Genomic DNA, 27,797 nt, shown 5'->3' with positions numbered 1-27,797 from the left:
TACAGGTTGTGTTTGAGCAATAAACATAATTACATACATTAAAGCATTTAATAAATCGTTGCGTACCACATTTAGAATATTTGTTCATGTCGAAATATTGGGGTCATTTTTTTCCATTTTAAATTATGCAAGTAATTAATTGATTAGAAAAGGAGGAGGATGAGCGTGTACCAGTGGATCCAAAAAAAATGTTGAAGACGACCTCATAACATCAAATGTCAAAAGAAATAACACATAACTAGTGCTCTTCAAATATGGCGGGGGGAAATAGTGATTAAAAAACCCTTTTTTACTAAGCGATTAATCGTGATTAATCAAAATTCTAAGATGTAATTAATCTGATTAAAAATTGTAATCGTTTGACAGCTCTAATTAAATCTCATTTGGATTGTTTCTTTTCTCATCTCATTTCTTGAGATTGACTATTTTGTTTGGTGTTAACTAGAATCATTTTAAAATGATAAACAATGACAAACATTATAACATTGTCTATACTATTTGTGTGCGTCATTACTTTGTGTAAGATGACCCAATGGTGTGTGTTCTTCAGCTGGAGGTTCAGCTACAACCTCAAACCCAGCAGACAATATATGGACTCCATGTGGAAAAAATATACGAGGTGCACATCCGCTGCAGGATGAATGCCTTCACCAATTTCGGAGATTTTAGCGAATCCGTCTTCATTCAAGTCTCAGAGATTTCCAGCAAAGGTAACGCGTTCCACAAGTTTCTCTACATTTCGAGTTTTGTGTCCGTGTGTAGGTTGTAATGCAATTGTTTCCGTCAATCTTTGTACAGTAGATTCATTTTCCCTGCTCACATTGGTTATTGTTTTGGGGGTTGTGGCCGCCGTCATACTCATCATGTGGATTGTTGTCTCACAGCAGCGCAGGTAGGAACTCAAATGCACACACAGAAGATCATATTTTTGGCTTGGATAAAATTGGATTGATGTCTTGACAGATTAATGGTCATTCTGTTGCCACCGGTTCCAGCGCCCAAAATTAAAGGCGTGGATCCAGAGCTGTTAAAGGTACATATGATGCTATTTTTTTGTAATTGTAATTATTTTGTGTATGATTGTGTGCAAGTCTGTTACAGCAGCCTAATTTTGCCATGTGAAACAGTATTAAAATCCCTGTAATGTGAAAGTGAATGTCTTCTAAATTTGATACACCACAGAGCAGTGTTGTTAACTCATCCACTCCCAGCCATTTTCACTGAAGCAACCCCCTTTGCTCCCGGCTGTTTTACTGGATTTTGACTGATTTTGTGATATTGTGTCCTATTGCTATAAATAACCTACCAAAATAAAGATTAGAGTCTCTCTATCTACTTCCGTTTTGTAGCAATTAGCATTAGAATATAGCTAAGTTTTATCATTATTAATATTCACAAATCTGTTGAAAACAGTGGGGGAAAGAGCTTTATGCAACATGGCCATGGTTGATCTCTTATACTCTGATGCCACCTGTTGGCCGTTTTTGTAATAACTACAATTGCTTCAAGCATTCTCTTCAGTTCAGAGTCTGCATCAAAGCCTTCTGTATGCTCTAGCATTAAAAACAAAACATGAAAAAAAAATTTTTTTAAAAAACATATCAATATGTCTTTGGGAACATGGTAATATTTAAAATGGAACGTATGCGTTTTTGGGAGCAAATAAGTTAATACCACTGCCGAATTTGAATGATTAAAAAAAAAAAAAAAGCAAAGTATATAAAAATGAGACTTCAAAATCATGGGCCTCTCCACTTAATGTGCTGAAGCCACACCCAACTCGACTGTCAATTAAATACCAGAGCTAAGACCTTTAAAAAATGTATGCTTTTTGGGGTGTAGGCATAGCTAGCTTGCTAACGGTATGTCTGAATTGAGAACAAGGGTGTGTCCGGCGTGCTAGACTCATAAGTGAATAATCACAGCACATTTATAGTTATGGTTTTCCTTCAGAAGGTCGCTAAGAAGGTGTACCCAATTAATTGCCTCATTACATATACACAAAAAATTGATGAATAACTAGTTTGGAAATTAGAAGCCAGTAAAAGCCGTCAAATATTTATTCATTTTGGATTAGTAACAAAAATGCTTGCAATATAGCAAAAAATAATAATTTAATGAAGAAAATGACCAATTTCAGTATTTTAGCCAGAAACATGGAGTCGATATACATAATTTGCTTTCATGGACCACATGAAATGATGTGACGGGCCAGATCTAGCCCCCAGGCCAGGAGTTTGACACCTTTTCTATAGCACCATAACTGAGGACGACATACTGCAGTTCTCAGTCTTTGCACATTTCCAACAAACAAATCTCTGAATTTGTTTTACATAGACTTTGCGATCGCCAACCCCTCATCACAGTTAACATGAAACATAAAAAATGTTGTATAACCAATGTTTTTTTTTTAATAGCATTTCTATTGACATGCTGAGATCATTGTTCATCACAACGCCCACTTCCCCTTACCACTTCACTCGCTGTTTAGTTGTTTGGGCCTGCTATTAAAGCAAAAAAAAAAAAGAATAGACCAAAATTAATTCTAATGCAAGCAAGTGCTTTTGTTGAGCTCTGTTTTTAATTTTGAGGCATGAAAACACATAGTCTAGTTAAGCAATGTGCAGCAATTACTCCAAAACGACCATAATAAACACTTTGTAAAATATCTCAAGATGTGTCAATTAAGCCGTGTTTTGTTTGTGAAGAACAAATCTTGGATCTTGTTAGATTTTGCAAGTGTACCTTATGTTGTCATTGTCAGAAGGGGAAGCTGGATGAGCTGAATTTCATGCTGAGCAGCGGAGGTCTGGTTGGCGGCCCCACATACTCACCAGACTTTTACCAAGATGAGCCCTGGGTGGAATTCATCGAGGTGGATGTGAAGGATCCGGACACTGGGGAGAAGGAAGACAATCAGGCCTCGGACACCGAGAGGCTCCTGGGGGGCTCTCAGCCTGTCAGACATCGAGCGGGGTGCGCCAACGCCCTCAGGTACTTCTTGTATTTCTGCCACCAGTCAAACCTCAGTCAAAGTTGTTGAATTTTAGCAAAAAATGGGCTTCTAAAGCAGTCGTTCAGCAAGAACACACTCAAAAATACTTGGCTAGTATCACTATAATAACCAAAATTAAAATGCAGTAGCATACTAGGCCCAAGTGTTCATGAAAAGCAAAGCAAATGTTTAATGTAAACCATTTTAATGGAAAAATTAAAGTTAAATACAACTGAACTGTATTTACAAAAAAAAAAAGGTTAAGTTTAAGTGATCCTTTTGCATCCCACTAGAGGGAGCCCATGTACACACATTGTGAGAAACACTGCACCAAGTAACGTTATAAATATGAGTTCTTTTTCAGGGAAAAGCGGTCATAATGTTATGAGAATTAAGTCATGTGATTTTAGTTGAAATATCTCAATATAATTTACATTTTTGCAACAAAAATGTTCAGAAAATGAAATGTTCTCAAGAAAAAAAAACTAGTCTAAATTATAAGAAAATAAAGCTGTTTTTAACTCAGATTTAGGCTAGCAGCATGAAGCAAAAAAAAAAAAAAAAAAAAAAACGCCATGCAACAGCTTGTTAAGGTGATGTAATGTAATAGAATTAAATTTCCAAATTGCAAAGGCTGGAATTTGTAAAAAAATAAATAATGATAATTAATTAATTAATTAAAAACATTGGTTTGTCAATCATATATATTTATTTTATTTATATCTACAATATATGTATTAGATAAGTTCGGTGCTATGGAAGTGCAATCCACATGTTGACATACCATTGTTTAATGAAACGTGAAAAAGTTGAAATGATAAAGCCACAGATTTGTTTGCAATCTTGTTGTAATCTGACTGATTTATGCCATTTGGTGAAGTTATTGTAGTGAACGCTTAAAAGATTCGAAGTCAAAGTGGTTAGTAAGTTATCAACTCTAATTGAAGTGATTAAATAAAATTCTTTAATTGTTAATTCATGGTTTATTTGTCTTTACTTTAGCTAACATTTTTACTCTGTCATAAATGTGATATTGTTTGTTTATTGTTTGCAGATTAATTGAATGCTTGTGTTTGTTATAATAAAAGAAAAAATAAATTGCATATTCAATCGCAAAGTTAAGAGGAGGGGAAAAATATTAAATGAAAATGAAAAGACATTTTTGTCAATTGTTCTGCCCTACTTGTTAAACCTGCCTCTCTGCTCCTGTCCCATCAGCTTTCCTGATGATGACGGCACCAGCGAGCGCCCTTACGACCCGAATGGCCCCGACGAAGACGGCGGCGCGCTCACGTCCACGCTGCTGCCCGGCCAACCCGACGACAGAGAGACCTCCCTCTGCGAGGGGCCCCCGGCGCCCCCTCAAAGCGGAGGTCCTCACACTTGGGTCAACACGGATTTCTACGCCCAGGTCAGCAACGTCATGCCCTTCGGGGGTGTTGTGCTGTCCCCCGGCCAGCAGCTCCGAACCCAGGAGGGTGGCCCGGCCTCAAACCAAGACGTAAAGAAGGTGAAGAAAGACTGCGAGGAGGAGAAGACGCAAAAGGAGCTTCAGTTTCAGCTCCTGGTTTTAGACCCGGACGCCGAGAGCAGCACCCGACAGATGATACCTCCACCTTACTGCTCCATGCCCGACGAGAGCCACCAGCCCGTCGAGCCTCGGCCGGCCGAAGCCTACCAATCGCCTTACGTCTCTCCTGACTCCCCCCAGGCGCAGCTCTTTTCCCCCGTGGCGGACTACACGGTGATACAGGAGCTGGACAATCAGCGCAGTGTCCTGCTCGACCCGCCTCCCGTCCAGTCGGCGCCGTCGTGCCTGTTGCAGCACCCGCTCAAAGCCCTGCCCGCCATGCCCGTGGGGTACGTCACCCCAGACCTGCAGGGGGCGGTCTTGCCTTGAACGCAACATGTTTACACCAGGAAATTCCGCTGACTCCTGCTGGAGGCTAATCGACTCGCAGCGAGCCACGAGGGGACTTGAACGTGCTCTCGCTTCTTACGTGCGCTCTGCCAAAAATGTATTTCATGCGCTTCGTGTCCTGATTCCAAGCAAACGACGGAGGAGAAACATTTTTTAAAGAAGCAATCACTTTGACGCTCTTTAGGGAATTTGCTGAAGTCTTAACATTGCAGAGAGAAGAAGCAACATTTCCCTGCCTCGACGATGGCAGAAGAAGACGCATCCGCCATTGTTTACACTAAGTAGTGTAAATAATTGACACAACTTTATAAGGTGTGCTTACAGGAGATGTACAACTATTAATATTCTCCTCAAACCGAGCAACAAGCTATCTCATTTTTCTTATTTTGCTGCAAAACTACATTACATCAATTTTGTAATGGCTACATTTTGAGCTAGTGACTTTTTTTTTGTGATTTAAAAAAAAAATGAAACGAACAATATGGCAACACATAACCCAGTGAAACAGCTTGTATGATTTTGAGTAGAGACGGGCGAGTACCGATACCAGGTAGCAGATGATGGCCCATACTAGTATATGGCGCCCTCTTATGGCTGTTTTAATTGCCATTAATTTCATGTAATTTTAAGGGCTATATTGGGATATATATAGGTCTTTATTTAATATTATATGTCTTTTTTTGGGAGGGGGGGGGCGTATTTTGTGTATCAAAAGTATTAATAGTATCGGTGACTACTCAAGCGTTGAGTGCTCATACCGGTTTTGTTGTGGGGAAAAAAAAGGGGGTCGAACATCCCTAAAGGATACTCACCCAATCATCTATTTTCTATCACGCCTGTTCGCGTGCCTATCCCAGCTTCCTTCGGCCGAAATGTGTCGTTCACCTTGGGCCAGTCACGGCTGAAACCGTTCAAATCTCGACAGGTTGTGAATAACATTGAGCTTGAGATACACAACCCATTTCTTCATAATAACTGTGATAAACAAGCTTTGGTGCCTTAGAGGAGGCCGCTGCGAGGCGTTCAGTGACACTAAGGAAATTGCCATTGAGGCTGAGCAAAGGGAAATGGACAGGAAGAAGTTTTCCAATTTCATTTTACTCACAGGAATCTTATAAGATGTACTTTAAAACAGAAGGATCGCTTTCGACACCGTAACTGTAAGCTCGTTGTTCATGTGGCAGATGCACACACACACACACTAACAACCAATACCAGCTCAACTACTACACACTTATAATGTTATTTGAATTGTTTTCATGTATGTTTATAACAAATAATTCAGGGATGGCGAATGGATTGAGTCGAAAGAATGTGAAGGTGTCTTTAGGTGTAACGAAACACAGTCTTAACAAAAACGCTTTTACCACGGTTGTGTTAAATGCTGGCCGTGCCGGTGTATGTTGAACTAGTAATCATAATAATAATACGATTTAGAAAATAATTGCAAAGGCGGCGGTGTGTTTCGGTAAAGCATGTCTGCATACATATTTATGAAATACATAAAAAATATAATTACATATGCATTTAAATGTAACAGAAGTTGCAAAAGGGAATTTTATTTTATTTTTTTTGTATCCACTTGGTTGTTGGATTTTCTTTTAAAGATGTGGCTGTGAGTGACAAATGGAAAAGCTGTGAAAATGTTTCACAAAAGTGCCCGTTACATGACGAATCAAACTCATTCATCATTTGAATATGATGCTTAGCCAACTTATTGGGAACACGAGGAAAATATGTTAGATTTATTTTTATTTAGTGATAGTGATCCCAAATATATTGCTGCTTGGTACTTTTGCATCTGTTGAAGGTTCATTTATAGCATTAATATTGGGTGTGTTCTTTAACTCATTCACCGCCATTGACGGCTATAGACGTCAAAAATTCATTTGAACTATTTCTATTAGTTTAACATTTTTCCCCACTTTTGTTAACAAGAGTATGAAAACCTAGATTTTTTTTTTTTATAGTATTAGAAGATATATAAAATCAGTGATTAATCGTAAGTTAACTAGTAAAGTCATGTGATTAATTATGATTAAAAATTGTAATCGTCCGACGCCCTAATTTTTTTATAATCTTTTCCTTATATAAAAAAAAGATTATTAAAAATTAAAAAATTATATAAAAAAAGAAAAAGAAAATATAAAAAAATTAGGGGCATTAGGCAATAAAAATTTGTAATTGTAATTAATCGCATGACTTCACCAGTTAACTCACGATTAATCACAACTTTTATAACTGTTCTAAATGTACACAAAAAATCTAGGTTTTCATACTCTTGTTAAGAAAAATGAAAAAAATATGTTTAACTTCTAAGAAATAATTCAAATGAATTTTTGACGTCTATAGCTGTCAATGAGCTATGAACTCATTCATTGCCAGCCCAGTTAAACTGGATCTTTAAATGAACAGAAACACAAGGACAAATTTTCCGCTGTATGGGGGGCGGGGGGGGGGGGGGTGATTCCTCGCGAATGAAGGAAGTTCCCAGCAGGGAAAGCCCCTGTTTGCCGGAGCTTCTGTTCAGCGTAGTTTTTGTGAATGTGCGCGAACTGGAACATATGCACTGCAATCAGTCGAGAGGTCATTTCTTCAAACTTTCCGAGCAGCATGTCAATGTAAAGTGTTGTGTGCGTTTGTGTGTTTCGTTGCCAGCTCACAATGAGTTCATTCTTAACCTAGTGCATATTTTAATTGCAACATTTTTTCTAAATGTTACCGACACTTTAGATTAAGCACTTTGTAGACGTTGGTCAGACAGCGTGTTCTTGTGAGAATTTAGTAGGATTTTATACAAAAAGTAACATTCACTTGTTTGATTTTAATTCAATATTTTCCTGAATGATATATTACGGGAAAATGTGTGGTTTTGTTTAGTTTTTAATGGTATTCTATGCCAGTGGTTCTAATTGGTGGATCAGGCTTAGGACCTATTTTTGGGTGGGTCGCAGACAGCTAGTAAAACAAATTGCATGTGTTCGTATCTTTTTCTTTTTTTTTTTGTGGTACATGTACAGTACAGAATTGGAGCTACCAAGTTCCCACATGGAATAATAAGGGAAAATAAATGTTTCTTCCTTGTGCCATAGCGACTAGTTTGCGCTAGTAATATGCTTTTGGTGGTACATCAAGCTTATTTTGTTTAAAAAATATCTTATACTGTACATGTCATGTGTCTTCTGAGGCTACAATAGGAAACTGTGGTTTCCATGTTGACAACATTGAGAATTTGTTAGGATTTCATTAGGAAATTTGAAAGCTGACATAAACAATTATTTTGTTTATTTATTATTATTTTATTTTTTTATTTTTTATTTTTTGCTAAACATTTCCTGAAATACAAAATTCTGCCAAATGTAGTCATTTAGTGTCTAAAATAAATGTTTTTACTGTCATTGGAATTTATTTTGTTTGAGTACCGGTACGTCATTTTTTATAAATGATAACTTGGTTTATGAAATATAAAGAACATTTGTATATAAAGTTGTAGTCACAGTTCAATTAAAAATAGGAACCAGGAAAAACATTACCAGGTTTACTTTGAATTAAGTTTTAGAAAGTTATAATAGTATTTTTTTAATGAAAGAAATTTAAATTTGTTTTATCAAATTGCCAGCTCATTTTAGTTTAAATTGTATTATTGATTAATAGACTACTTCAAAAAAAATAAAATACAATTCTCACAAGAATTTAGTAGGATTATATAAGAAATGGTATTTAGTGAAATTATTTTACGGTGTCTATAAAGAATTTTACTGTCATTTCCACAATATGAATTTTATTTTTTCATTTGTTTATGTAGGGATGTGCTTTTTGTTCTATTCATTCTTGTTTGGCTTTTCCATGTTCCTACTACATTCTCATTGGAACATGTTCATCATAAAATGTTTAACCTTCAGACTGACTATAGTTTAGTCTTGTTTTTTGTTTTTTTTTAAGACAGCGAGGAACCTTTATTCTCAATAAGCTTCAGTACAGAGTTTGCGTTTATACAAGGAATTTTACACTACCAGATTGATGGAATCATAATACTGTGATGTATGTACTTAATTTGCATAGATGATGTATGGATTATGTGTGGAAGGGAATCCTTGGGGAGGGTTTTTTGAAATTCAACACCTGGAAATCACTTCTCCCAGATAGTATTTTATGTCACAATTTGTTACGTGACTGTATCAATATGGCGCTTTTCCTGGGTTCTATTATTCCCCTCTTTTTCCTGCTGATCGATACTTTTGGGCCCAAGCTTGGTCTTGATCACGTGTTGCGCCATTTGGGGCGGGCCTAAGTTTTTTGTTGTTGTTTAATGACATCATCAGACGACTACGCCATCCGGGTTCATGCTTAGCAACGTTCGTCCAAGTTCAGTGGTATCTTGACTTACAAGTTAAATTGTTGTGGAACCAAGATTGTAACTCAAATCACTCAGATTTTAAATCAACTGTTGCTAATGTGTTTTTTGATGATTTTTTTGCTTAAATTCAATGGCTATTTTGCTCCAAAAGGTGTGCGCACGACTTGGCCAAATAGTAGTCATTATTTTCAAATTAGAAAAATTGTGAGTATTATATTCGCTGTACAGTAGGTGTTTGCAACATTTGTGTTTAGCAGTTGTTTAAAGGTTTATAACTACCGCAATATCAATGCTAATATTGTTAGCCGGCCTGTGGGTGTTTTGCATCAAGCTAGCATGCTTCCGTGAGAAAATGTGTTTGGTTTTTTTTGTTAAATAAATACACCATGTGTTATTGTCCTTGTTTTATGTTCAGTTTTACAGTAAACTGGGAGTGGCTATAAATAGCCTGAAGCAAGCTCACCTCTTTTTGAAAGAAGTGTAGGCTACATTAGCTGCCAAACTGCACACAGTACGCTCAGGGAGGACAGAATAGACATTGTTAGGAAAAAGCTCACTTGTAAAGCCATTATTTTACCATATTGTAAGTTGAGACACTCATAAGTCAAGGTACCATTGTAGCTTGTTTCAAGTTGCAGTTTAATTGGAAGCTAAGAACAATGTTGGCCTTCAACGATGTGATATATTTTTCTTAGTTAAGTCTTGTCGATGTGTTGTATTTGTGATTGATAAATTTGCGACACAATAAACGTAAATATGCCACATTTAGCTGTGCTGGTCCTTTTTGTTTGTCTCGGTGTTAGTTCAGAATGCAGATATCGAGACTGTGCCGGTAAAAGCGGGACCTTTGGTCGCACTAAAATAATGTGAACACAATTTTGCAGTTAGTCTGACTGCCGAGTACAAGTGGTAAGTAAAACAGGTAGGCTGCACAAAAAAAAAAATATATATATATATATATATATATTTCACTTTTTTTTGTGCGGAGATGGATTGGATTTATTTATTTTTTTGAATTACAATTTACTCAACTATGGGACTATAGGGCTATTTTATAACTACCCTGCTGCCCAATAGAATAATTTGTGTGTGGTGTGTGTGTATTGTTTGAGTGCACAAAATGGCATGATGACCTTTCACCCCAGGTATGTGTATGTTTGTGTGCACAAATTGCTTGACTCTCGTTCACCGTGTGTGTGCTTGTATTTCTATTGTTTGTGTACAAAAATGTGCGTGCGTGCGTTTCTATTATGCTATTTCTGCGCTAATTGCAGGATCAGCACCTTTCACCTTGTGTGTCTATGTACAGTGTGTGTGCGAGTTGAGAATACAGGCTTGTTTGTGATCCACATAGAGACACACTGTGAATGAGTTCACGTGTGTGTGTGTGTGTGTGTGTGTGTGCTTCACTCTCACTTCCAGGCCCAAGCGGTGATGAAGAAGATGGAGGAGGGGAGCCGCAGACCCCTGAAGAAAGCTTATTGGCCAATTAAGACGGAGGCTGTGTACCGCTGCTCTGTATGGGGGCCTGATTGAATCACACTGACCGCCACTCACAGGACATTGCGGGTAATTAGCCATAAGTCACTCTCCCCCTTGTATTGGATCTTCAGTTCAATTACGCCCACGTAGACAAAGCACCTCGGCCTAACTCATCGCCTCCGCCTGCTTGTTGACCTTTTAGGACATACAGTCCAACAGGACATTCAGATGCATGGCTCCAAACTGAAGCTGGTGCACTTTGATGCGTGAAAGCAACTTGTCACTTCTGAAATGACTAAAACCATAAAATGAGTAGCCTACAAAGAATAAATCTGTGAGTAGTTTTGTCTACATAAGTTACTGCTCAGTTATATTAATTAAAAGTTTACAACTACCTCAACATTAATGCTAGTTTCATTAGCCTTTCTATGATGCCATTTTATGAGTTAGCATTAAGCTAATGAACTTATATGGTAAATGCACATGTAATTCAGTTTATGTTTATTTTGACAGGAAACATCAACCTATTCTTTCAAATAATTGCTCATTATCTTGCTATCTGCTGCTTGGTTGTAGTTCACTAGTTCATCTGGTGTTTGTAATGTAATGTGTCGTGGCGTGAGCTGAGGAGGTAGCTTAGGAGGTTCCGTTAGCTAACCATGGACATGTGTTGATGGATATTAGGCTAGCAAAAGGAGCAAAGACTTGTCGATTTCCAAAGGTGCTTGTTTATTTGGCAGCCAAAATAATAAACTCAGGCCATGGCAAAAGTGTAGTGAAAAGGTCAAAGAAGGACAAGTGACCTATTGAGATAACAAATTAAAGAGGCGCCACCGTGTGGCGTGGTGACGTACTACCATAACAACATATTTATAAAAATTGAATCCGCCTAACAATGGCTTGCTTTAGCAGCTCAAACAATATAACAGGAAAATAATTAAATATACAAGACTATACAGATACAGTTGAAACAGTACAATACATAGCCTAATGCTATTAAGATGTGGAGGAAATAAATGTCAACAACAGTGATATTTGGCTTATATGTATTGTACGGTATTATGTTGTGGTGGCAGGAAAGCAGTACCAAGAATGTGAATCATAACAAATGTGGATATTCTTTGCTACATGAGTAAAAAGAACAGTCAACAAAACACTTTTTATTCACACAAAGTTACTTACGACATTAGAGTGCATCAAAAGAAAGTGTAAGATGAATTCTGTATATTTATGAAAAACTAATAACTAAAATTATACCTAAACAACTAATTCAGTTCGATCAGAAAGATCTATTAATTTGTCAAATGTGCTAAATGTGGGCACTACCATTTGCACAGATCCACTAAGGCAATTGAGACATGAACTAAGACATTGGCAATTTGATTATAGCAATGAGAAATGGCATTCAGTTGACACCAATTGTAAGGTGGTTTTGAGATTTATCCATGGTATTTTGAAAATGTCATCTCAGTTTCAAGAAATGTGTCAAACCTATTGAGAAAAACTATAATTGTGTTTTTTAGCGTTTGTCATGGTGTAGATTTATAGAACGAGTCTATTGTGTTTGTGTGTGTGTGTGTGTGTGGGGGGGGGGGTATGGTGCAAACATGTTCAAACAAAACAATTATTAATTTAACAATCTCATTAAATAGTGCTTAAGTGTACCTAATGAAGCGCTTTAGTAAAGCCATAAAGAATTTAGAGCTCCTTAGACATTTAATTTGAGCAGATTATATGTTCGGGTCTCCGTTATGGAGCTTTGTCGTCATCTGCTGGACACATCTAGGAGGAGCATTTATTTATTTATTTATTAAATGTTGTTCATCACAGGTTAAAAGAATATTTGGACCCCCCCAAAAAATTCAATGTTATATTTGTTTTCATGCCAGTACTTTTTGTGATCGATTATTTTTGAAAATGTCAATGCTTTTTGTTAAGAAAATGTTTAATGTCAGCTCAAATATATTGGAACAATTCATGTTGCCATCTTAATTCAAAAGGCGCAAACACAAAAGAAGCGATCCAAACAAAGTTTATTGCACTGTCCTTTCACATACTGTACAATTCACAAAGTGACTTTACAATACATTCTTCTGCGTGGCCATCAGATTTCTGGGTGGCATTTTACCTTCCCGCAGAAACCATCATAAAGCGCAGTGTGTATTACAAAAGTCATTCATGCTCCATTTCCGACTCTCTGTGACAGCAGAGTTGTTTAAGTTTGTTTAGATGTGTGCAATTTTCAAGTAAATCTACTGTAGTAAAAAGGAAGAAGAAAAATATGTGGATGAAAAAAATGAATTAGTATTGTGCTTAACTTTGTAATTAATGTACCTTAGTAGGCCAGTGTATTCAAGCTATGTCATCCAAAGATTAGCTTCTCATGCCAAGCTCCCTTACATTCTGTAATAGCTGAAAGATAACTTCTACCTCCAAGACTATATACTTAGGTCGAACTGCGGGCATTCAAAACTACTTAAAGAAAAGTAGTCCTACTGTTAGAGAGTGCTTTGGCGCCATCTTGTGGCGTCTTGGTGCCAAGGAAGTATGTTAACGTGGCACTTTGAGATGCTAACTTTAGCCAACGAAAGAGAGTTGTCGATCGAGAAGGAAAGGGGGGGGGGGGGTTCTTACCCAATATAAATCACGGCAAGATTCGCCCATTCTTATTGTTTTGCCCTTTCTAAAACACCACAAGATGGCACCAAAGCCCTGTTTAATAGAAAAGTAGCCATACTTTCAGAAAATCAGTCCTACTTGTAGCATCTTCGGGCGTTTCATAAAAAACACAAAAACAGTGAATAGAGGAGTTTTTAAATGAATGAAGGATACGGGTAAAAATTTACTTTTAGATTTTTGTTTGATGCTGTTGTGGTGAGATTTTTCTAACAAAGTATGTGCTTTGGCTAAATAAAGATTGAGTAAAAACTGAACATGTTCCTTAACAACTCATCTCCCATCCCTGCCATCCTGACTTCACCCAGACGCCACTAGAGCATAGTTTGTGCGCCTGGTTTCATAAAAGATGAAAGGGTCCAAAAAGGGGGAAAGGGTCATTTAACAACATGGCAGCCTCTGACGTGAGCTGGATGTTCCTATCCGAGAATGACATCACGGCCAGCTTTACAGATGGCCTCATTCTCAGCTCACGACCCCCGGGGGTCAGGCTCACTGTTCCGGCTGAAGCGGCTGTCAGACGGCCCGGTGCGAGCGTCACTGTCAGGTCTCGCTGACGCGATTGGCCTCGCCATGCCCGTGTCACTGTCATGTGGCGGGTAGCGCCTCCTGACAGCGTCACAGGCTCGGCTCGCCCGCCTCGCCGAACAGCCTGCGTCAGTGTCAGCATCAGCTGGCCGCGGTAGCGACGTCACTGTCGGAACCGGCGGGCCAACGTCAGCCGTGGTTGGATTTTCACCTCGACATCACGGGTGCTCACGGCTGCTGCATCACCGGCGCCCCCTGCGCCTCCTGGGGCGCCACGTGGTAGTGCCCCTGACTATCTTGTTGCCCTAAACTGTCGTGACTTTGCACCTCGTGGTTTCCATGGTGATGACCCAAACTGGGGTCATGACCGTGGTGCACATGAGGATGATGATGGTGGTGGTGGTGATGCCCGTGATGGTGATGCCCGTGATGGTGTTGACCGTGATGGTGTTGACCGTGATGGTGTTGACCGTGATGTCCAGGTTCAGCGTCAACTGTCGGGGTAGCATCGGGACGCGCTTCTGTATTTACTTGACACTCAGGTGGGATTTCAGCACTCTGTGGAAAATTCATGTCAAACAAGTTAACATGTGAAATCAGTGTACAGTACTGTTCCATTTTTATCCGCCTTTTTTTTTGTCTCAGTTTTAGTCCAGTTTCAATCATCTTGTTAGTTTTGATCATAGTTTCTCAACCTCATCCCGTTTTTATTTAGTCCATTTTTAGTCACCTATAAATCTAGCATTTTAGTCTTTATTTTAGACCAAGAAAACATAATTTTATTCATCTAGTTTTAGTCTTAGGACAATAATTTAACCCCTGTATTTTTTGATTATGTTGAACATTTTGGATCTAAAACTAGTTGACGTAAAAATTTTCTCTCACCTTTTTGATGAAAAACAACTTCACACGCAATTACAGTGGCTACTATAGCTCCATGCTATGAGCTAGTAAGTTAGCTAGCCTTAGCTAGCCTTAGCTAGCCTTAGCTAGCCTTAGCTAGCCTTAGCTAGCCTTAGCTAGCCTTAGCTAGCGGTCGGATTAACATTATTGTTGGAACGTTATAGCCGTTGGATTAATGTTATGTTATAACTATAATGTACTCTTCTTCTTCTTTTTACCTTTCACCGTGATTCCACCTCCTATCTGTCCCATGTGTTCGCTAGATGCAGATTTGAAAGGGGGTGTGTCACTGTGTGTCACATGACAGTGTCACAGAAAATCCTATTATTTTCGTCTTGTTTTTGTTCATGAACTAAAATGCCCACATAGATTTTAGTCCAGTTTTTATTAAGTGAGGTAAATTTTCATCTCATTAGTCGATGAAAATTCATACTGATTTAGTCCCAGTTATTGTTTATTAAGGAGGGTTTTAGTCTAGTCTAGTCTAGTTTTTGTCCGTTGAAAAATGTGTGTTGACTAAATTATTTCTGTTTACCTTTCGTCGACGAAATTAACATTAAACCAGTGGCAATTTGGGAATGAGGGCATATTGTAAAGCACTAGCCCGCTAATCTGCAAAGTCATTAAAACAGACAAAAAATTCAAGTGGAATTTTGAAATAAAAATATCTAAAAATATATGCACATTTATTTTTAGATGAATATTATATACATCATATTGAGTTGAACTCTGTTGTTAGATCTTGTGACGTATTTCCGCTCTGGGACGCACAATCTCTTTACCCATTGACTCCCGTTAAAAGTAAAACATGCTCAATAGTATAAGACCAAGTTGCCTTACTATATATGTATCCTGAATCACATCATACCCCATGTATCGAGATATCACTGTGTTGCCACGTTTGTGCTGTATGGTATACTACTACTAATTTTAATAATAATAATAATACCTCATATGTGCAAGTGCCACATGAGCGCTTGCAGTAGGTGTCCTTGATGGCACCCTCGATGTAGCCCTGGCCAACGACGGAATACGGATATGAAATCTTCTGAGTAAGGCGTCCACATCTGTTGGTAAACAGGTTAAAAAAAAAGTGCTTAGAGTAGTTGTGTTAACCAATACAAGACTGTGTGTATATAAAAAGTTTCATTCCTAAAATAGAGGCCTAACCCAAATTTGTCTGACCGCGCCACAATCTATCGGTAAAAACGAAAACTCATGAGAAAACGAATTGACAACTCCTCTAAAAAAAAATGTATGATATCCACAATCTAAGATTAGAAAAGATTATAAAACTAATAACAAAATTACCCATAAAAATAAAAGTCTTACAGATTATTTGAGTTTGCTCAAATGCACCAGAAATTTACATGTGCAGAACGCTCCGTAAGGTCTAACCATCAAGGCTAAATATTGTTCCTCCCCAGCATAGAAAGGTGTTAGTTTCACAGTCCAGATATATATCACTTTAACATACTGTACTTCCTTGACACCAATTAACTTATTCACTGCCATTGACAGCAATAGAGGAAAAATATATATTTTAACTATTTCTATTAGTTTAACATTTGTTTCCATTTTTGTTAACAAGAGTATGAAAGCCTAGATTTTTTTTGTTTATTTAGAACAGATATAAAATTTGTGATTAATCGTAAGTTAACTAGTGAAGTCATGCGATTAATTACGATAAAAAAAAATTATCGCCTGATGGCCCTAATTTTTTTATAATCTTTTCTTTTTTCATTTAAAAAGATTATTAAAAATGAAAAGATTTTATTTTTTTTTTAAGAAAATATTATTAAAAAATTTGGGGCGTCAGGCGATTAAAATTTGTAATCGTAATTAATCGCATGACTTCACTAGTTAACTCACGATTAATCACAAATGTTATATCCGTTCTAATACAATAAAAAAAATCGAAGTTTTCATACTCTTGTTAACAAAAGTGGGAAAAAAATGTTAAACTAATAGAAATAGTTCAAATAAATTTTTGACGTCTAAAGCCGTCAATGGCAGTGAATGAGTTAATTGCTCATTTCCGTCATTTTTGTTTCTATTTTAGCGAGAATCGGTTCCACGAACCTGTCATAAATGAAAAAGTCATCCTTGACCCCGTTCAGCAATTGCCACACATCCGGTTGTTGCTCTTCTTGTTTGTAAAGCGCGATGTTCGCCGACAACTTCTGCTCCAGCAAGCCGTGCAGCTGTTGCGCTTGCGACCCCTGATGGTTGACCACCATGTAGGTCACATCTCTCAAACCTTGACTCTCCATCTGCTGGCGCAGGCTATCCATTCTACAGGAGGCAGAGAGAGAGAGAAAAAGAGAAAAAAAAGATTGTATGAATGATAGGATTAGGGTTAGTTTGTAACTCATTTGCATACTTACCTGGATGCCTGCACCAAACAGAAATGTCAGCTGGCCTGAAAAAGGGCCACCACCGTCACCCGGCCCATCGCCGCCCTCATGGGTTCCTCCGTCCCGATCTTCCAATGGGGCGGCGGCTGACAGCGTGACCCGTCGCCCCCCTCGCTCTGCGCCCCGCCCCCCTGGAGCAGGCAGAGAGCGAGGAGCAGGCTGAGGCTCGCCCACATGCCTTCTGTGCCTCCTCGCCTCCCCCTATCTGCTGGGGGGGAAACAGAACACCACAGATAAGATGTCACTTAGCGTAAAATGTAATTAGGAGTATTTTTACGGCATGGGGCGCAAATTATGGTGCACACATAAATTCCACCTAGAAATAAGTTTGGGGGGGGGGGGGGATTTTACAAAAATAAATAAATAAAATTCAAATATTTGATTGAAACCATTTTGGGGATGGGCCAGAACCAATACCAGGTTTTGGTATCGGGGCAGATACGTGGCCTTATTTCAAGGTATCGGTACTCGCGAAGTATTTGACAAACTTTTGTGGCCATTTTATATGAAGAACTAGAAATTAGATAGTCATGCAACTTAAAGATTTTTTTTTATATTGGGATATATACAGTAGATCTTTCTTGAAAGTTACCGTTATATGTCATTCATTTTTAACTCATTCACTGCCATTGACGGCTATAGACGTCAAAAATGAGTTTTGAACTATTTCTATTAGTTTAACATTTTTTCCCACTTTTGTTAACAAGAGTATGAAAACCTAGAATTTTTTTTATTGTACATTTAGAACAGATATAAAATTTGTGATTAATCGTGAGTGAAGTCATGCGATTAATTACAATTACAAATTTTAATCGCCTGATGCCCCTAATTTTTAATAATCTTTTCTTTTTTAATTTAAAAAGATTATTAAAAATTAAAAGAATTTTTTTAAAAAGAAATGCTGAACAAGTGACGTAGTATGTATCGTCTCGTATAATGAGAGGACAAACGGCCAAATTGAGTTCATCCCAGGTGTTACCCGAAGATGGCGCCAAACACACGTTTTTTGCCCCAAATCTTTCAACAAACGTGCACTAAAATGTCAAAGTAATGACCAGGACATGTAGACAGCATTTGTAGAAACCAGTTTATAAAGTTTATCAGCAAAAAAAATGTTCATTTAGTGTTGAGTTATCCTTTAAAGGATTCATAGTGAGTTACATTGATTATGTATGTATTTGCGATTTATTTTAGTGTCATTGAAGAAATAAGATTTTACTGTAAAAAATAAAAATCCATCTTGATTTTTTTTAGACTAAAACAACTTTAAAATATTGACACAGCAAGAATTTTAGTTAGCACAACAAAGCAAGCAAGTTCTTTGTTACAAAACAATTTGTTGAAATGTTATTAAAAGTTTGTTGCCATGAAACTTTTGAGTTCATCTTCTTCTTCGGTGGAGTTTGCGTGTTCATGCATGCATGTTGGAATGTGGGCACAAGCCCGAGTACACAGAAAAAAACCCCCACAACAACATTGGGATAACATGCAAGCCCCCACTCAAGAGATTCGAACACTGAACCTCAGTAATGTGATGCAAAAGTGCTGACCACTAGTTCACCACGCTGCACTCCTTTTACAGTCAACAGAATAATTTCAGCAAACAATATATTTTTGTGTAACTTCTATGCAAATAATGAGCACAATGTAGACAATCATGAAGTCTCCAAATGCCAACTGTCCAAAAAAATGATTTCACATGTGGCAATAAAACTCTCAAGCAAAGCTGTGAATGTAATTTAAAATGTCATATACCTGTTTGTGGGAAGCTTTTCCTCTGCACAGCGTAGAGTTGCAGCAACCGCTTGTACAAAAACAAGTATGCCCTTCAGCCGCTCCCCCTCCTTTTATACTCTGCTTGTTTTTGTCTGCCTAAAAGCAGAACAAAGGTCAATCTGATCCTTTTTTTTTTTTGCTGATGGTGACACTTTATTTTTATTGACCTTATAAGTCATAAGTCACATCCCTTAAGTGTAAACATTTTTTAGATTGGAAATTATTAGTGATCTTTGGCAGACGGACAAAAATGATTTAAAGACAAGTAAATGTTGGTATTGGATACGCTTGAGACTTTTCAATTTCATAACGAATACTTTAATACTTTTTTAATAGGCATGGAGGTATAAAAACAAGTTGCGCAACACTTTTGGAGAGGAGAGCTGGGAAAGAACAGAGGGTGGACCTCTGGTCTGTGGCCAGATTTTTTGTGCAAAGTCCATATAAAGACAGGCAGACTCAACTCTTCAACTTGTGGAATTATTGGTGAATTTCTATAGAAAAGTTGATATTAAAAGCAATGTAATAGTTAACATAAGGAGTGCAAAGGTTTTTGTTTGCTCACTTTTATGCAAAAAGGAAAAAAGTTGCATTTAAGCGCTTTTACAACTCCATCTCCAAAGTCAATTAAAACATTTCGTAAAAAAGGCTCAAAGTCTGAGCTGTCATGTTAAGTGCACCAGATCACGTGTGATACAGGGTGGGGGGGCTCGACTGAGGTCAAAGATCAGAGCCGTGTTCTAGCCATTTTTTTCCCAACAAAAAACTAAGATTAACTTGAAGGAACGCCTCAGCAAGTGAAAATTGACATTCTTGATGACTGCGTCTTCACGATATGCGATCATGCTAAGACCTCAGTGGTGGATCTGCACAATTCAGAGTTGTTTTAACTTAAAAGTAATTTCCCTGCTTTGAAATCATCGCATTAGGATTTGCTGAAGTCTTGTGTAACATCACAAAGGTGGACCCACTGTAACTGATTAAAGATGACCTATAAAAAAGGACAATTGGAGTAAAACTATGCGTTGCATAATTTTATTTGCAATATAATATAAGTTGTATTTGAGTTTATCTAAATCGTAAAACAGATTTGCCCAATGAGAATAAAAAAGATGCAGCAGTGCAAGACGTGATCTAGCCAGAACTAAATGATTGCCGAAAGTCAACGTAACTCATTGACAAGAGTTTGGCACCACGCAGGGCACATCGACCTCACAACTGCCAAGCATTAAATTCTGCACAACTGCGGCCATTGTTCGACACTAGACCTTCACTTCTTTTGGTATCTTGAGAGGCACGGGGCTTTGATTTAAAGGAAGAACATCAGGGACCTATTTGTAGCTTTGATGTCCAAGTTTTTTTTCTTTTGTCTTTCGGAAGAAGTTTGACCTGCAACTGCAACCAAGCTTTCTGACACAATGTTTTGTTAGTCTTGAGTTTTCCTTGCACCCAGCACATGTTTAAGCACACGTTCAAATCCCATGTCGTAGTAGAGTCACAGGGCACAGGTTAAATAAATGGCACCCTGTTATAAAGAACCTAACATGCTTTTTTTGTGTGTGAATGTGTAGCTGGAGCTACCTACGTATGCATAGGGAAAACATGTTAACTCCACATAGGAAGGGAGCAAGAACCAAATATAGAACTGTGAGGCAAGATGTACAAACCACTAATACAGTACAGTTTGTTATCTATTCTTCTCTATCATTTAAAGACTTACTGCACTTCAATGCAGCAAATGACCCTATGATGCGTTTAATTGAAATAGTAGCTTCCTCTGCTGGCCGAAGACAGACCTGTTAGCAAAGCTTAAAAAATGATTTGCTATCTTACACTAGTAATGACAAGAATTTGTTTAAAAAAATAATTAACAAAAATCCTAAGTCACGGATGAAAGTGAGGCTAGGTAACATCGAACAAGTCCTTCGGAATCGTGAACGAAACAAGTCTGTCGCCAAGCAACGAGGCATCCTTTAAGACCGCAAAGGCTTCTGGGAATCTGAGGCCTTTGCGTCCAACGACCGCCCTTTCGGAGCAAGCCAGACAAGCAGACAGCGCTTTATGCGTCGAAGGAATGATCACCGATAAAGAACTCTCCAAAGCGCCATAAACGACCCCGAGGTATGCTAAGCGACGCTTTTTGTCGCGTGTTGTGACCCGTGGAGGTCGGAATCGGAAAATGTGTCCGGGAAAAAGTGTATTTTAATGCGCGGTTTGATGACGTAATGTTGATTGTCAAACGCGAAATGTTGAGCATGCTAAGGGGCCCATTAATGTTATCGGCAACACTCAGGTGGAGCGCTTTGGTCATTTTGACCATGTTGAGTGACAGTGATGATTTCATAGACGTATTTGACACAGGTAAGTCAGTTTTCGGGATTGTTTTAAAGTGAGTACGCCACTTGGATCCAGCTTGTTGTTTTATATCGGGACGTGCTAACATGGAAGTAAACTAGCAGTAATGCTAGCATGCTGGTATGAAATATGTGGCATCGTATCTAATTTGAGCCACAATGAATCCGTCTTGTCTTAATAGTCAACGTGCACGTGTTAAGAATAAATTCATTTAAAACTTAGTCCGTTGTTTTTCGTTATTAACTAAACAGCAACTTTTACTACTGTACGACCTGTTACAGTCATAAAGGCCCTCATTGCCTTCCGCTTTACCTTTTTTCTTTTTAAATGCAAATTGAGGTTGTAGTTGAGGTGGCAAAGGTACTTACTACTCGTACCAAAAAAAAAAAACAATACACACAAAATAGGGTGAATGTGCTCATGATACGATAACTGAACCTTACCTCAATTTGTGTGACGGAAAATTTTGAACGCTAGAAGCAGGTGGTTCTCAACACATTCTCCTCGAACCTAAATAAGACCATGGATGGGGAATATCCTGCTTCTCCTAATTTGTTGCATCATCGTCTTTAAGGCTCCTTGGGTCTCCTCCATGCTGTTTTCCATCTTACAAGTCCTTAAAATCTCAATAAATAATTGTTGTCGCCAGTGATTTGCCACCGTGGTTGACAACTCTTTCTCACAATTCGAGTCTGTTTTCACATCATATCGTCATTCGCAGTTCAAAAGGGGTAACAAGCCCGTTGTGACAAAGCAAGGAGTAGGAAGTAAAAAATCTGAAACATCTGTAATGTATGCCAGTGTATATAAAAACAGACAAGGAATGTACTTCAGGCAGTATAAGCTACATTGCTGCAGTAACACATAAGTACAGTGAGTCTTTACGTAATGTAATGGTACAGTTAGTGCTGTTGTACTGACCAGTGACAGCTGTGCGAATGATGCAGATAGTCATCAAGAAAGAAAGGGACCGGTAGTGCAATAATTATGATACAATGACAGATATGCAGTGCATATGATGCAGATAATCATCGCACGATTTAAAGTGATCAGTATGGCAGTAATTGTGATACAACTTTGCGGGATTCAGATATCCATGTCTTCAGAAAACTACTAAATTATGGATTGTTCCATTGATGCCATAATCTTTTAAAAGCGAAAAAAATATCTTACTTTTTCACACCTTTGTTTAGATTTCAGGAGACTCTCTTGAGAACAGGAGATGTGAACCGCTCTTTGTCCAGATGGCAAATGAAGACACCGTGGGTTAATCTGAGCATATGCGGCTCCCTCACAGAAACATTTTCAAAATAGGCAGCTGACAAAAGATTTATTTGGTGGTTTGGGTACACGGTTTATGCTTGGGCAGGTACTCCAGAAACCCAACTGTCCACACGCAATTTAAAAGGTCGATTTTTTTAATGATTAATTTCCATTGAACAGGAAGACTAGTGGTGGTCCCTAGACTTTAGCACGTTGCTGTTGAGGTAATGTGATGTTCATATAGAGTCAAATGTATATGTTACTTGTGCTCACACATGAATATGTGTTTTGTTTTTGTTTTGTTTTTTTTACTCATAGGACAGAATCAGGTGAATGATGGCGGCTGAAGTCATGGGAGGCAGTGAGTTCCCGGCTCACTACAAAGTCATGATGGACAAACTGAACGAACAGCGACAGTTGGACCAGTTCACAGATATCACTTTGATTGTAGACGGTAGGTGGATCGTATATACAGTACACAACTTCCTTTATGGCTGCAATTGCACGGCAGGCCCTAGTGCCAATTTCTGAGATATTGTCTTAATCAGATTTATTTTGACGTTTATTTATATATGTGTACGATTTTTATGTACATATGGTACAGATAGTATTTGTTAAAGGATACACATTGTATTTTTTAAATATTGTTCAATCTTTATCATTGTATTTATTTAATATAATCTAATTTGAATTATAATCATGATTTCAAATCATTTTAAAGACTGATCTAGTCTCTACTAAAACTAAAGAAACTAAAAAGTACTCCAACATTTTATTGACATGAATTACTGTTAAAAAAATAATAATAAAGATTTTTACATTTTGTAAATTTTTTGTTAAACATTTCAACAAATGTAGAAAATGAATTAACAGAATGAATGGAAAAAAAACATTATGGTGCAATGTTCAACCCTGTCCAGCAGAGGCAGCGTTTGCTGCCTTATGAGATGCACAAAGGAGAGGGCCGCATTCTCCAAGCGGGACACTCTTGAAAAATGCCGTGTAATTCAAGTCTATTTTTTGTACTGCTGGGATGTCCTACCTAAACAATTGTCTTTCCTTTCGCAGGGCACCAGTTCCGAGCACATAAGGCAGTGCTGGCAGCCTGCAGTCAGTTTTTTCACAAATTCTTCCAGGATTTTACCCAAGAACCCATGGTGGAGATTGAAGGTACACTTTCTGGTAACTCATTGCAAATGTCTCTTGCGTCTGTTTGTAGTGGAGTGTTTAATTGGAGGCCATTGGAGGAAATAGGTTAGCCGAGGTTGTGAAGATAAGTTAAGTTAAGTTCTATTCCTAAACCTTAACCACCACTGCTTCTTTATCATTGTCATACAGGAGTGAGTAACATGGCGTTCCGGCAACTGATGGAGTTCACGTACACGGCCACGTTAGCCGTTGCGGGAAAAGAAGAAGCCTTCGATGTCTGGAAGGCTGCCGAATACCTCCAGATGCAGGAAGCTATCAAGGCACTCACCAAAAAGTGAGACTTGCTTGAAATGAACTTGTCCTCTTGTTGGTGTTTGTTCTATTTGGCCATAAGAATTACCGTATTCCTCATGCAGTGGCTGAGGCTACGTATTTCATTATCACAATAGTATTAATTTATAAAAGTTAGGGTTAGGTGAACAATAACCATAATTTTTTTTAATGGAATTTCCTTAAAACATTGTGCATCCTGTTCAAATTTGAGCAAGAAATGTCTAAGCTATTAGTCTATGCAATGCATGTCTTCTCGCAGGATAAATGACCCTCCTTCAGTCATGCCAAAGAGCAACAATAAAAAGAGAAAGATTGCTGAGACGTCTTGTGTCATCACAGAAGCCCTACCCACAGTGGAAGGAGCACCGGTTCGTATTTTGTTTTTGTTGTTGTCGCAGATGATACCACTGTTGTGAAAAATATCTTTAAACGCTGAATTGTTGTGAAATGTGTTGGCTTGCGTATGTTCTCCCAGGTGGAGATAGAGATGATGGCAGACGGTGCAATCGAGGTGGAGGACTCTGGGCTGGAGGAGGTGGTGGATGCCGCAAAGAACGCCCAATCAAACGACTCCGCCTTGGCTCTGCTTGCAGACATCACCAGCAAGTATCAGCAAGGGGAACCTTCACTAGAGATCATCAAGAAAGGAGACATAGAAGAGGTACGTCGAGCTTTCGGGAGGACAAGGTTGCATTTTGCACTCTTGCCTGTGCCTTTACACAATATCTGCTTGAGCCATGCTGTTTTTGTTGAAGATATGGACGAGTACCTGAGAGCCTAAAAATGGCGGGTATCGATTATGAGTTTGTCTTCTCTATATTTCACCTGAGAGTTTAGTAACATGTTCTGCGGTATGGTTTTTGTTTTTGTTTTTTTGTACAGGAAGTCCAGTATCAGGAAGAAACGGTGACTGCCTCCAAGGTGCTGGAGAACGTGGAGGTGGTGGAGGTCCAGATTTCTCAAGTGGACAACGCGTTCCGCTGTAACAATTGTGACCGGACCTTCAAGTTGTACTACCACCTCAAGCAGCACATGAAAACGCATATCGGTCTGCTGAAGAAGCCGCACGTGTGCATCCACTGCGGCAAAGCTTACACGCGGGAGGGCGCCTTGATTCAGCACTTGGGTACATTCCATTTCGATGCAGAGGAGCAGGCCCAGAACCAGAAAACTCCAAAGAGAGTTCACATTTGCGAGTACTGTAAGAAGCACTTCGACCACTTTGGACACTTTAAGGAGCACCTGCGAAAGCATACTGGTAAGACAAAAACGGGTTGTGTATAGTTTGGTGTTTTATAAAATCATGTTAGATGGACCATCTTGCTTTCCTTTTTTCTGTGTGTAATCTGTAGGTGAGAAACCATATGAGTGTCCTGACTGTCATGAACGTTTTGCGAGGAACAGCACGCTGAAGTGCCATATGGCGGCCTGTCAGAACGGGGCTGGAGCCAAGAAAGGACGCAAGAAACTCTATGAATGCCAGGTACAATCTAAAATAGAGATACCATATATGAGTGGCTCTGGCTAAATAGTCCCCAAATGTAAAAAAATAAAAAAAGTCAAACTTTTTTTCCCCCTTTTTTTTCCTCTTTTTTTGGGGGGGGGAGGCAATATGGTCTATGCAGCCATACTGATCTAAATATGATATTCTGGTTAATATTGCGTTAGTGGAATATGAGTCAAGCAGCAAAATCCAGCCGTTTCTATCCGTCTCGGGGCGGCCATTTTGCCACCTGCTGTCGACTGAAGATGACGTCAATGTTGCTCAAGGCTCAGGCAACGACCAATCACAGCTCACCTGTTTTCTGAAGCTGAGCGCTGATTGGTTTGTTACCTGAGACCTGAGCAACATTGATGTCTCGTCTTCAGTCGACAGCAAGTGGCAAAATGTCCGCCCCTGAGGTGGCGATAAATGGCTGGATTTTGCTTCACAACTCTTATTCCACAAATGTGATATTAATCAGAATGTTATGTTTAGACTAGTGAGGTCACATACAACATTGGCAAGTAATGTTAAAGGTTGACTTCCCCTGTTTAAGATGCTTTCCTTGATTGCTAGGTATGCAGCAGTGTGTTCAATAGCTGGGACCAGTTCAAAGACCATCTCGTGAGCCACACTGGAGACAAGCCCAACCACTGCACCATGTGCGACTTGTGGTTCACTAACCCGCAAGAGCTAAAGAGCCACCTCAAAGACGTTCACTCTATCGATGATGAAAAGTCGAGCGACGAACTAGTCCTCACCGACAGCGCCGCGACGGCGGCGCTCACCATCACCACGCAGAACATCGAGGCCACAGAAACGGTGCTGCTGGAGGACGGCATCCAGGTGGAGAACGTGACTATGAACCCAATCGAGGTGATAGAAATGGAAGAGACGACCACGGTCGTGGTGGAGGACGGCGGCGTAGCCGAAATGTGCGAGGAAGACGTGGAGAGACTAAAGCAGGCCGGCTTGCAGATCCAGATGGTGCGCGTGTCCTCCAGCGATATGGACGAGCAGCAGGTGGCCCACCCTCAGGTGGAAGTGGAGTTGGAGGAAGAGATGATCAACATAGAGGAAACGATACAAGCGGTGGTTGTATGAAAGTATGAGAGAGCCATGAGAACACTGCATGAAGGATACTGAACTCCGAGATCCTGCTTTTTTTTGTCGTCATGCTCTACTTCCTGAATTTTGACAAATGGACAAAGTTGATGGTTTGCCATGTATTTATTTAAAAGTTTGTATCATGAGCGCTGAGTAATCAATTTGTGTGAGCGTTTTTTTTTTTTATTCAACTTTTTAAAAGTCAACTGGCAAAGAGTCATTTCACCTCAGTTTATGCAATGAGTAAAACTTTTTCAGATTTGGCTGCAATATTGTGCGTAGCTGTATCAGAGCATCTGGAAAGCCACATTTGATCAGAACAGTTTCTGAGATATTGCATAGATATTGAGATATTTCACTTTCACTGCAGTTTTGTTCAAGCTTAATAATTATTTTGTAATAGTAAAAGTAAACCGTAATAAACTGTGTAGAATACTTAAAAGGAGTTTTTATTTTATCTCAGAGCAGTATTTCCCGCCAATTTAATATTGTCGCAAAAAGTATACAGTATGCTGAAATAATTATGATCTGGTCTCAATTTAGTTACCGTAGATCTGAGCCTGTTGAATTGAACGCAAAGCTATCATTCTGTCGTATGAAGGGCAACAGGTAAATACAGTTTTTTTGTTTTTGTTTTAATCTTTTGCCATTTAATAGGGCAAGCGCACAGGCATAGAGATAACAGTATATGAACAAGAGGCATTGCTTGGAAATGGCAACTAGTAATTTCCATCAGAACATAAATTAGTAGGCTTGTGCTCCATTTATGATAGGTGGTGTGATTTATTGGCCGCCTAAAACAGGTGTACAATTTTTTTTTGTGTATGTGTACAGCGACATTTTTAATGGCTGGAAGTGTTCCGAGGTAAGTAATGCAAAATGACACTATAATTAGATGTGAGGCGCAAATAATTTGGATGATTAAGCACTTTATATCTAGCTTTATATATATATATATATATATATATATATATATATATATATATATATTTCCATTTTGACATTTGAACTTAAGTTAGGGTGCTGTGTAGTTCGCTACATCAGCTATACCA

At 38.7% G+C, this 27,797-nt stretch overlaps 3 protein-coding genes across 9 annotated transcripts in view; 2 read left to right on the top strand and 1 right to left on the bottom strand.

Annotated features, from left to right (window-relative positions):
* Positions 1–10,037, top strand: part of ghra (growth hormone receptor a) — a 36,494-nt gene extending 26,457 nt beyond the window's left edge. For 4 of the 5 annotated variants that reach the window (XM_077561571.1, XM_077561569.1, XM_077561568.1 and 1 more), the window contains 5 exons: positions 551–710; positions 799–892; positions 964–1,033; positions 2,765–2,994; positions 4,214–10,037. In XM_077561571.1, the coding sequence (XP_077417697.1) occupies positions 551–710; positions 799–892; positions 964–1,033; positions 2,765–2,994; positions 4,214–4,895 (1,236 nt within the window). In that variant the 3' untranslated portion in view covers positions 4,896–10,037. The remainder of the gene's footprint in view (positions 1–550; positions 711–798; positions 893–963; positions 1,034–2,764; positions 2,995–4,213) is intronic. The other variant, XM_077561567.1, reaches the window with a different exon arrangement.
* A 2,734-nt stretch (positions 10,038–12,771) lies between these two features.
* On the bottom strand, positions 12,772–19,170 carry selenop (selenoprotein P). 2 transcript variants are annotated; one of them, XM_077560948.1, is made up of 5 exons: positions 19,035–19,170; positions 17,250–17,487; positions 16,945–17,157; positions 15,812–15,929; positions 12,772–14,517 (listed from the first exon to the last, which is right to left on the bottom strand). In XM_077560948.1, the coding sequence occupies exons 2-5, from the start codon at positions 17,453–17,455 to the stop codon at positions 14,188–14,190; spliced, it is 867 nt and encodes a 288-aa protein (XP_077417074.1). In that variant the 5' UTR covers positions 17,456–17,487; positions 19,035–19,170; the 3' UTR covers positions 12,772–14,187. The 2 variants fall into 2 exon arrangements, with proteins under 2 accessions (XP_077417074.1, XP_077417075.1); XM_077560949.1 differs by having other exon boundaries at positions 17,250–17,484; positions 19,035–19,167.
* A 1,838-nt stretch (positions 19,171–21,008) lies between these two features.
* znf131 (zinc finger protein 131) lies at positions 21,009–27,180 on the top strand. 2 transcript variants are annotated; one of them, XM_077560946.1, is made up of 9 exons: positions 21,009–21,176; positions 22,992–23,127; positions 23,742–23,843; positions 24,012–24,156; positions 24,415–24,523; positions 24,631–24,816; positions 25,038–25,413; positions 25,508–25,638; positions 26,215–27,180. In XM_077560946.1, exons 2-9 carry the CDS (start codon positions 23,007–23,009, stop codon positions 26,740–26,742), a joined length of 1,698 nt encoding a protein of 565 aa, XP_077417072.1. In that variant the 5' UTR covers positions 21,009–21,176; positions 22,992–23,006; the 3' UTR covers positions 26,743–27,180. The 2 variants fall into 2 exon arrangements, with proteins under 2 accessions (XP_077417072.1, XP_077417073.1); XM_077560947.1 differs by lacking the exon at positions 21,009–21,176 and adding an exon at positions 21,272–21,416.
* Positions 27,181–27,797: the final 617 nt, after the last annotated feature.

This window comes from Vanacampus margaritifer, chromosome 3, assembly GCF_051991255.1.
Source record: "Vanacampus margaritifer isolate UIUO_Vmar chromosome 3, RoL_Vmar_1.0, whole genome shotgun sequence".
Classification (NCBI taxonomy): Eukaryota; Metazoa; Chordata; class Actinopteri; order Syngnathiformes; family Syngnathidae; genus Vanacampus; species Vanacampus margaritifer.
This window is presented reverse-complemented; position numbering and strand designations above follow the sequence as displayed.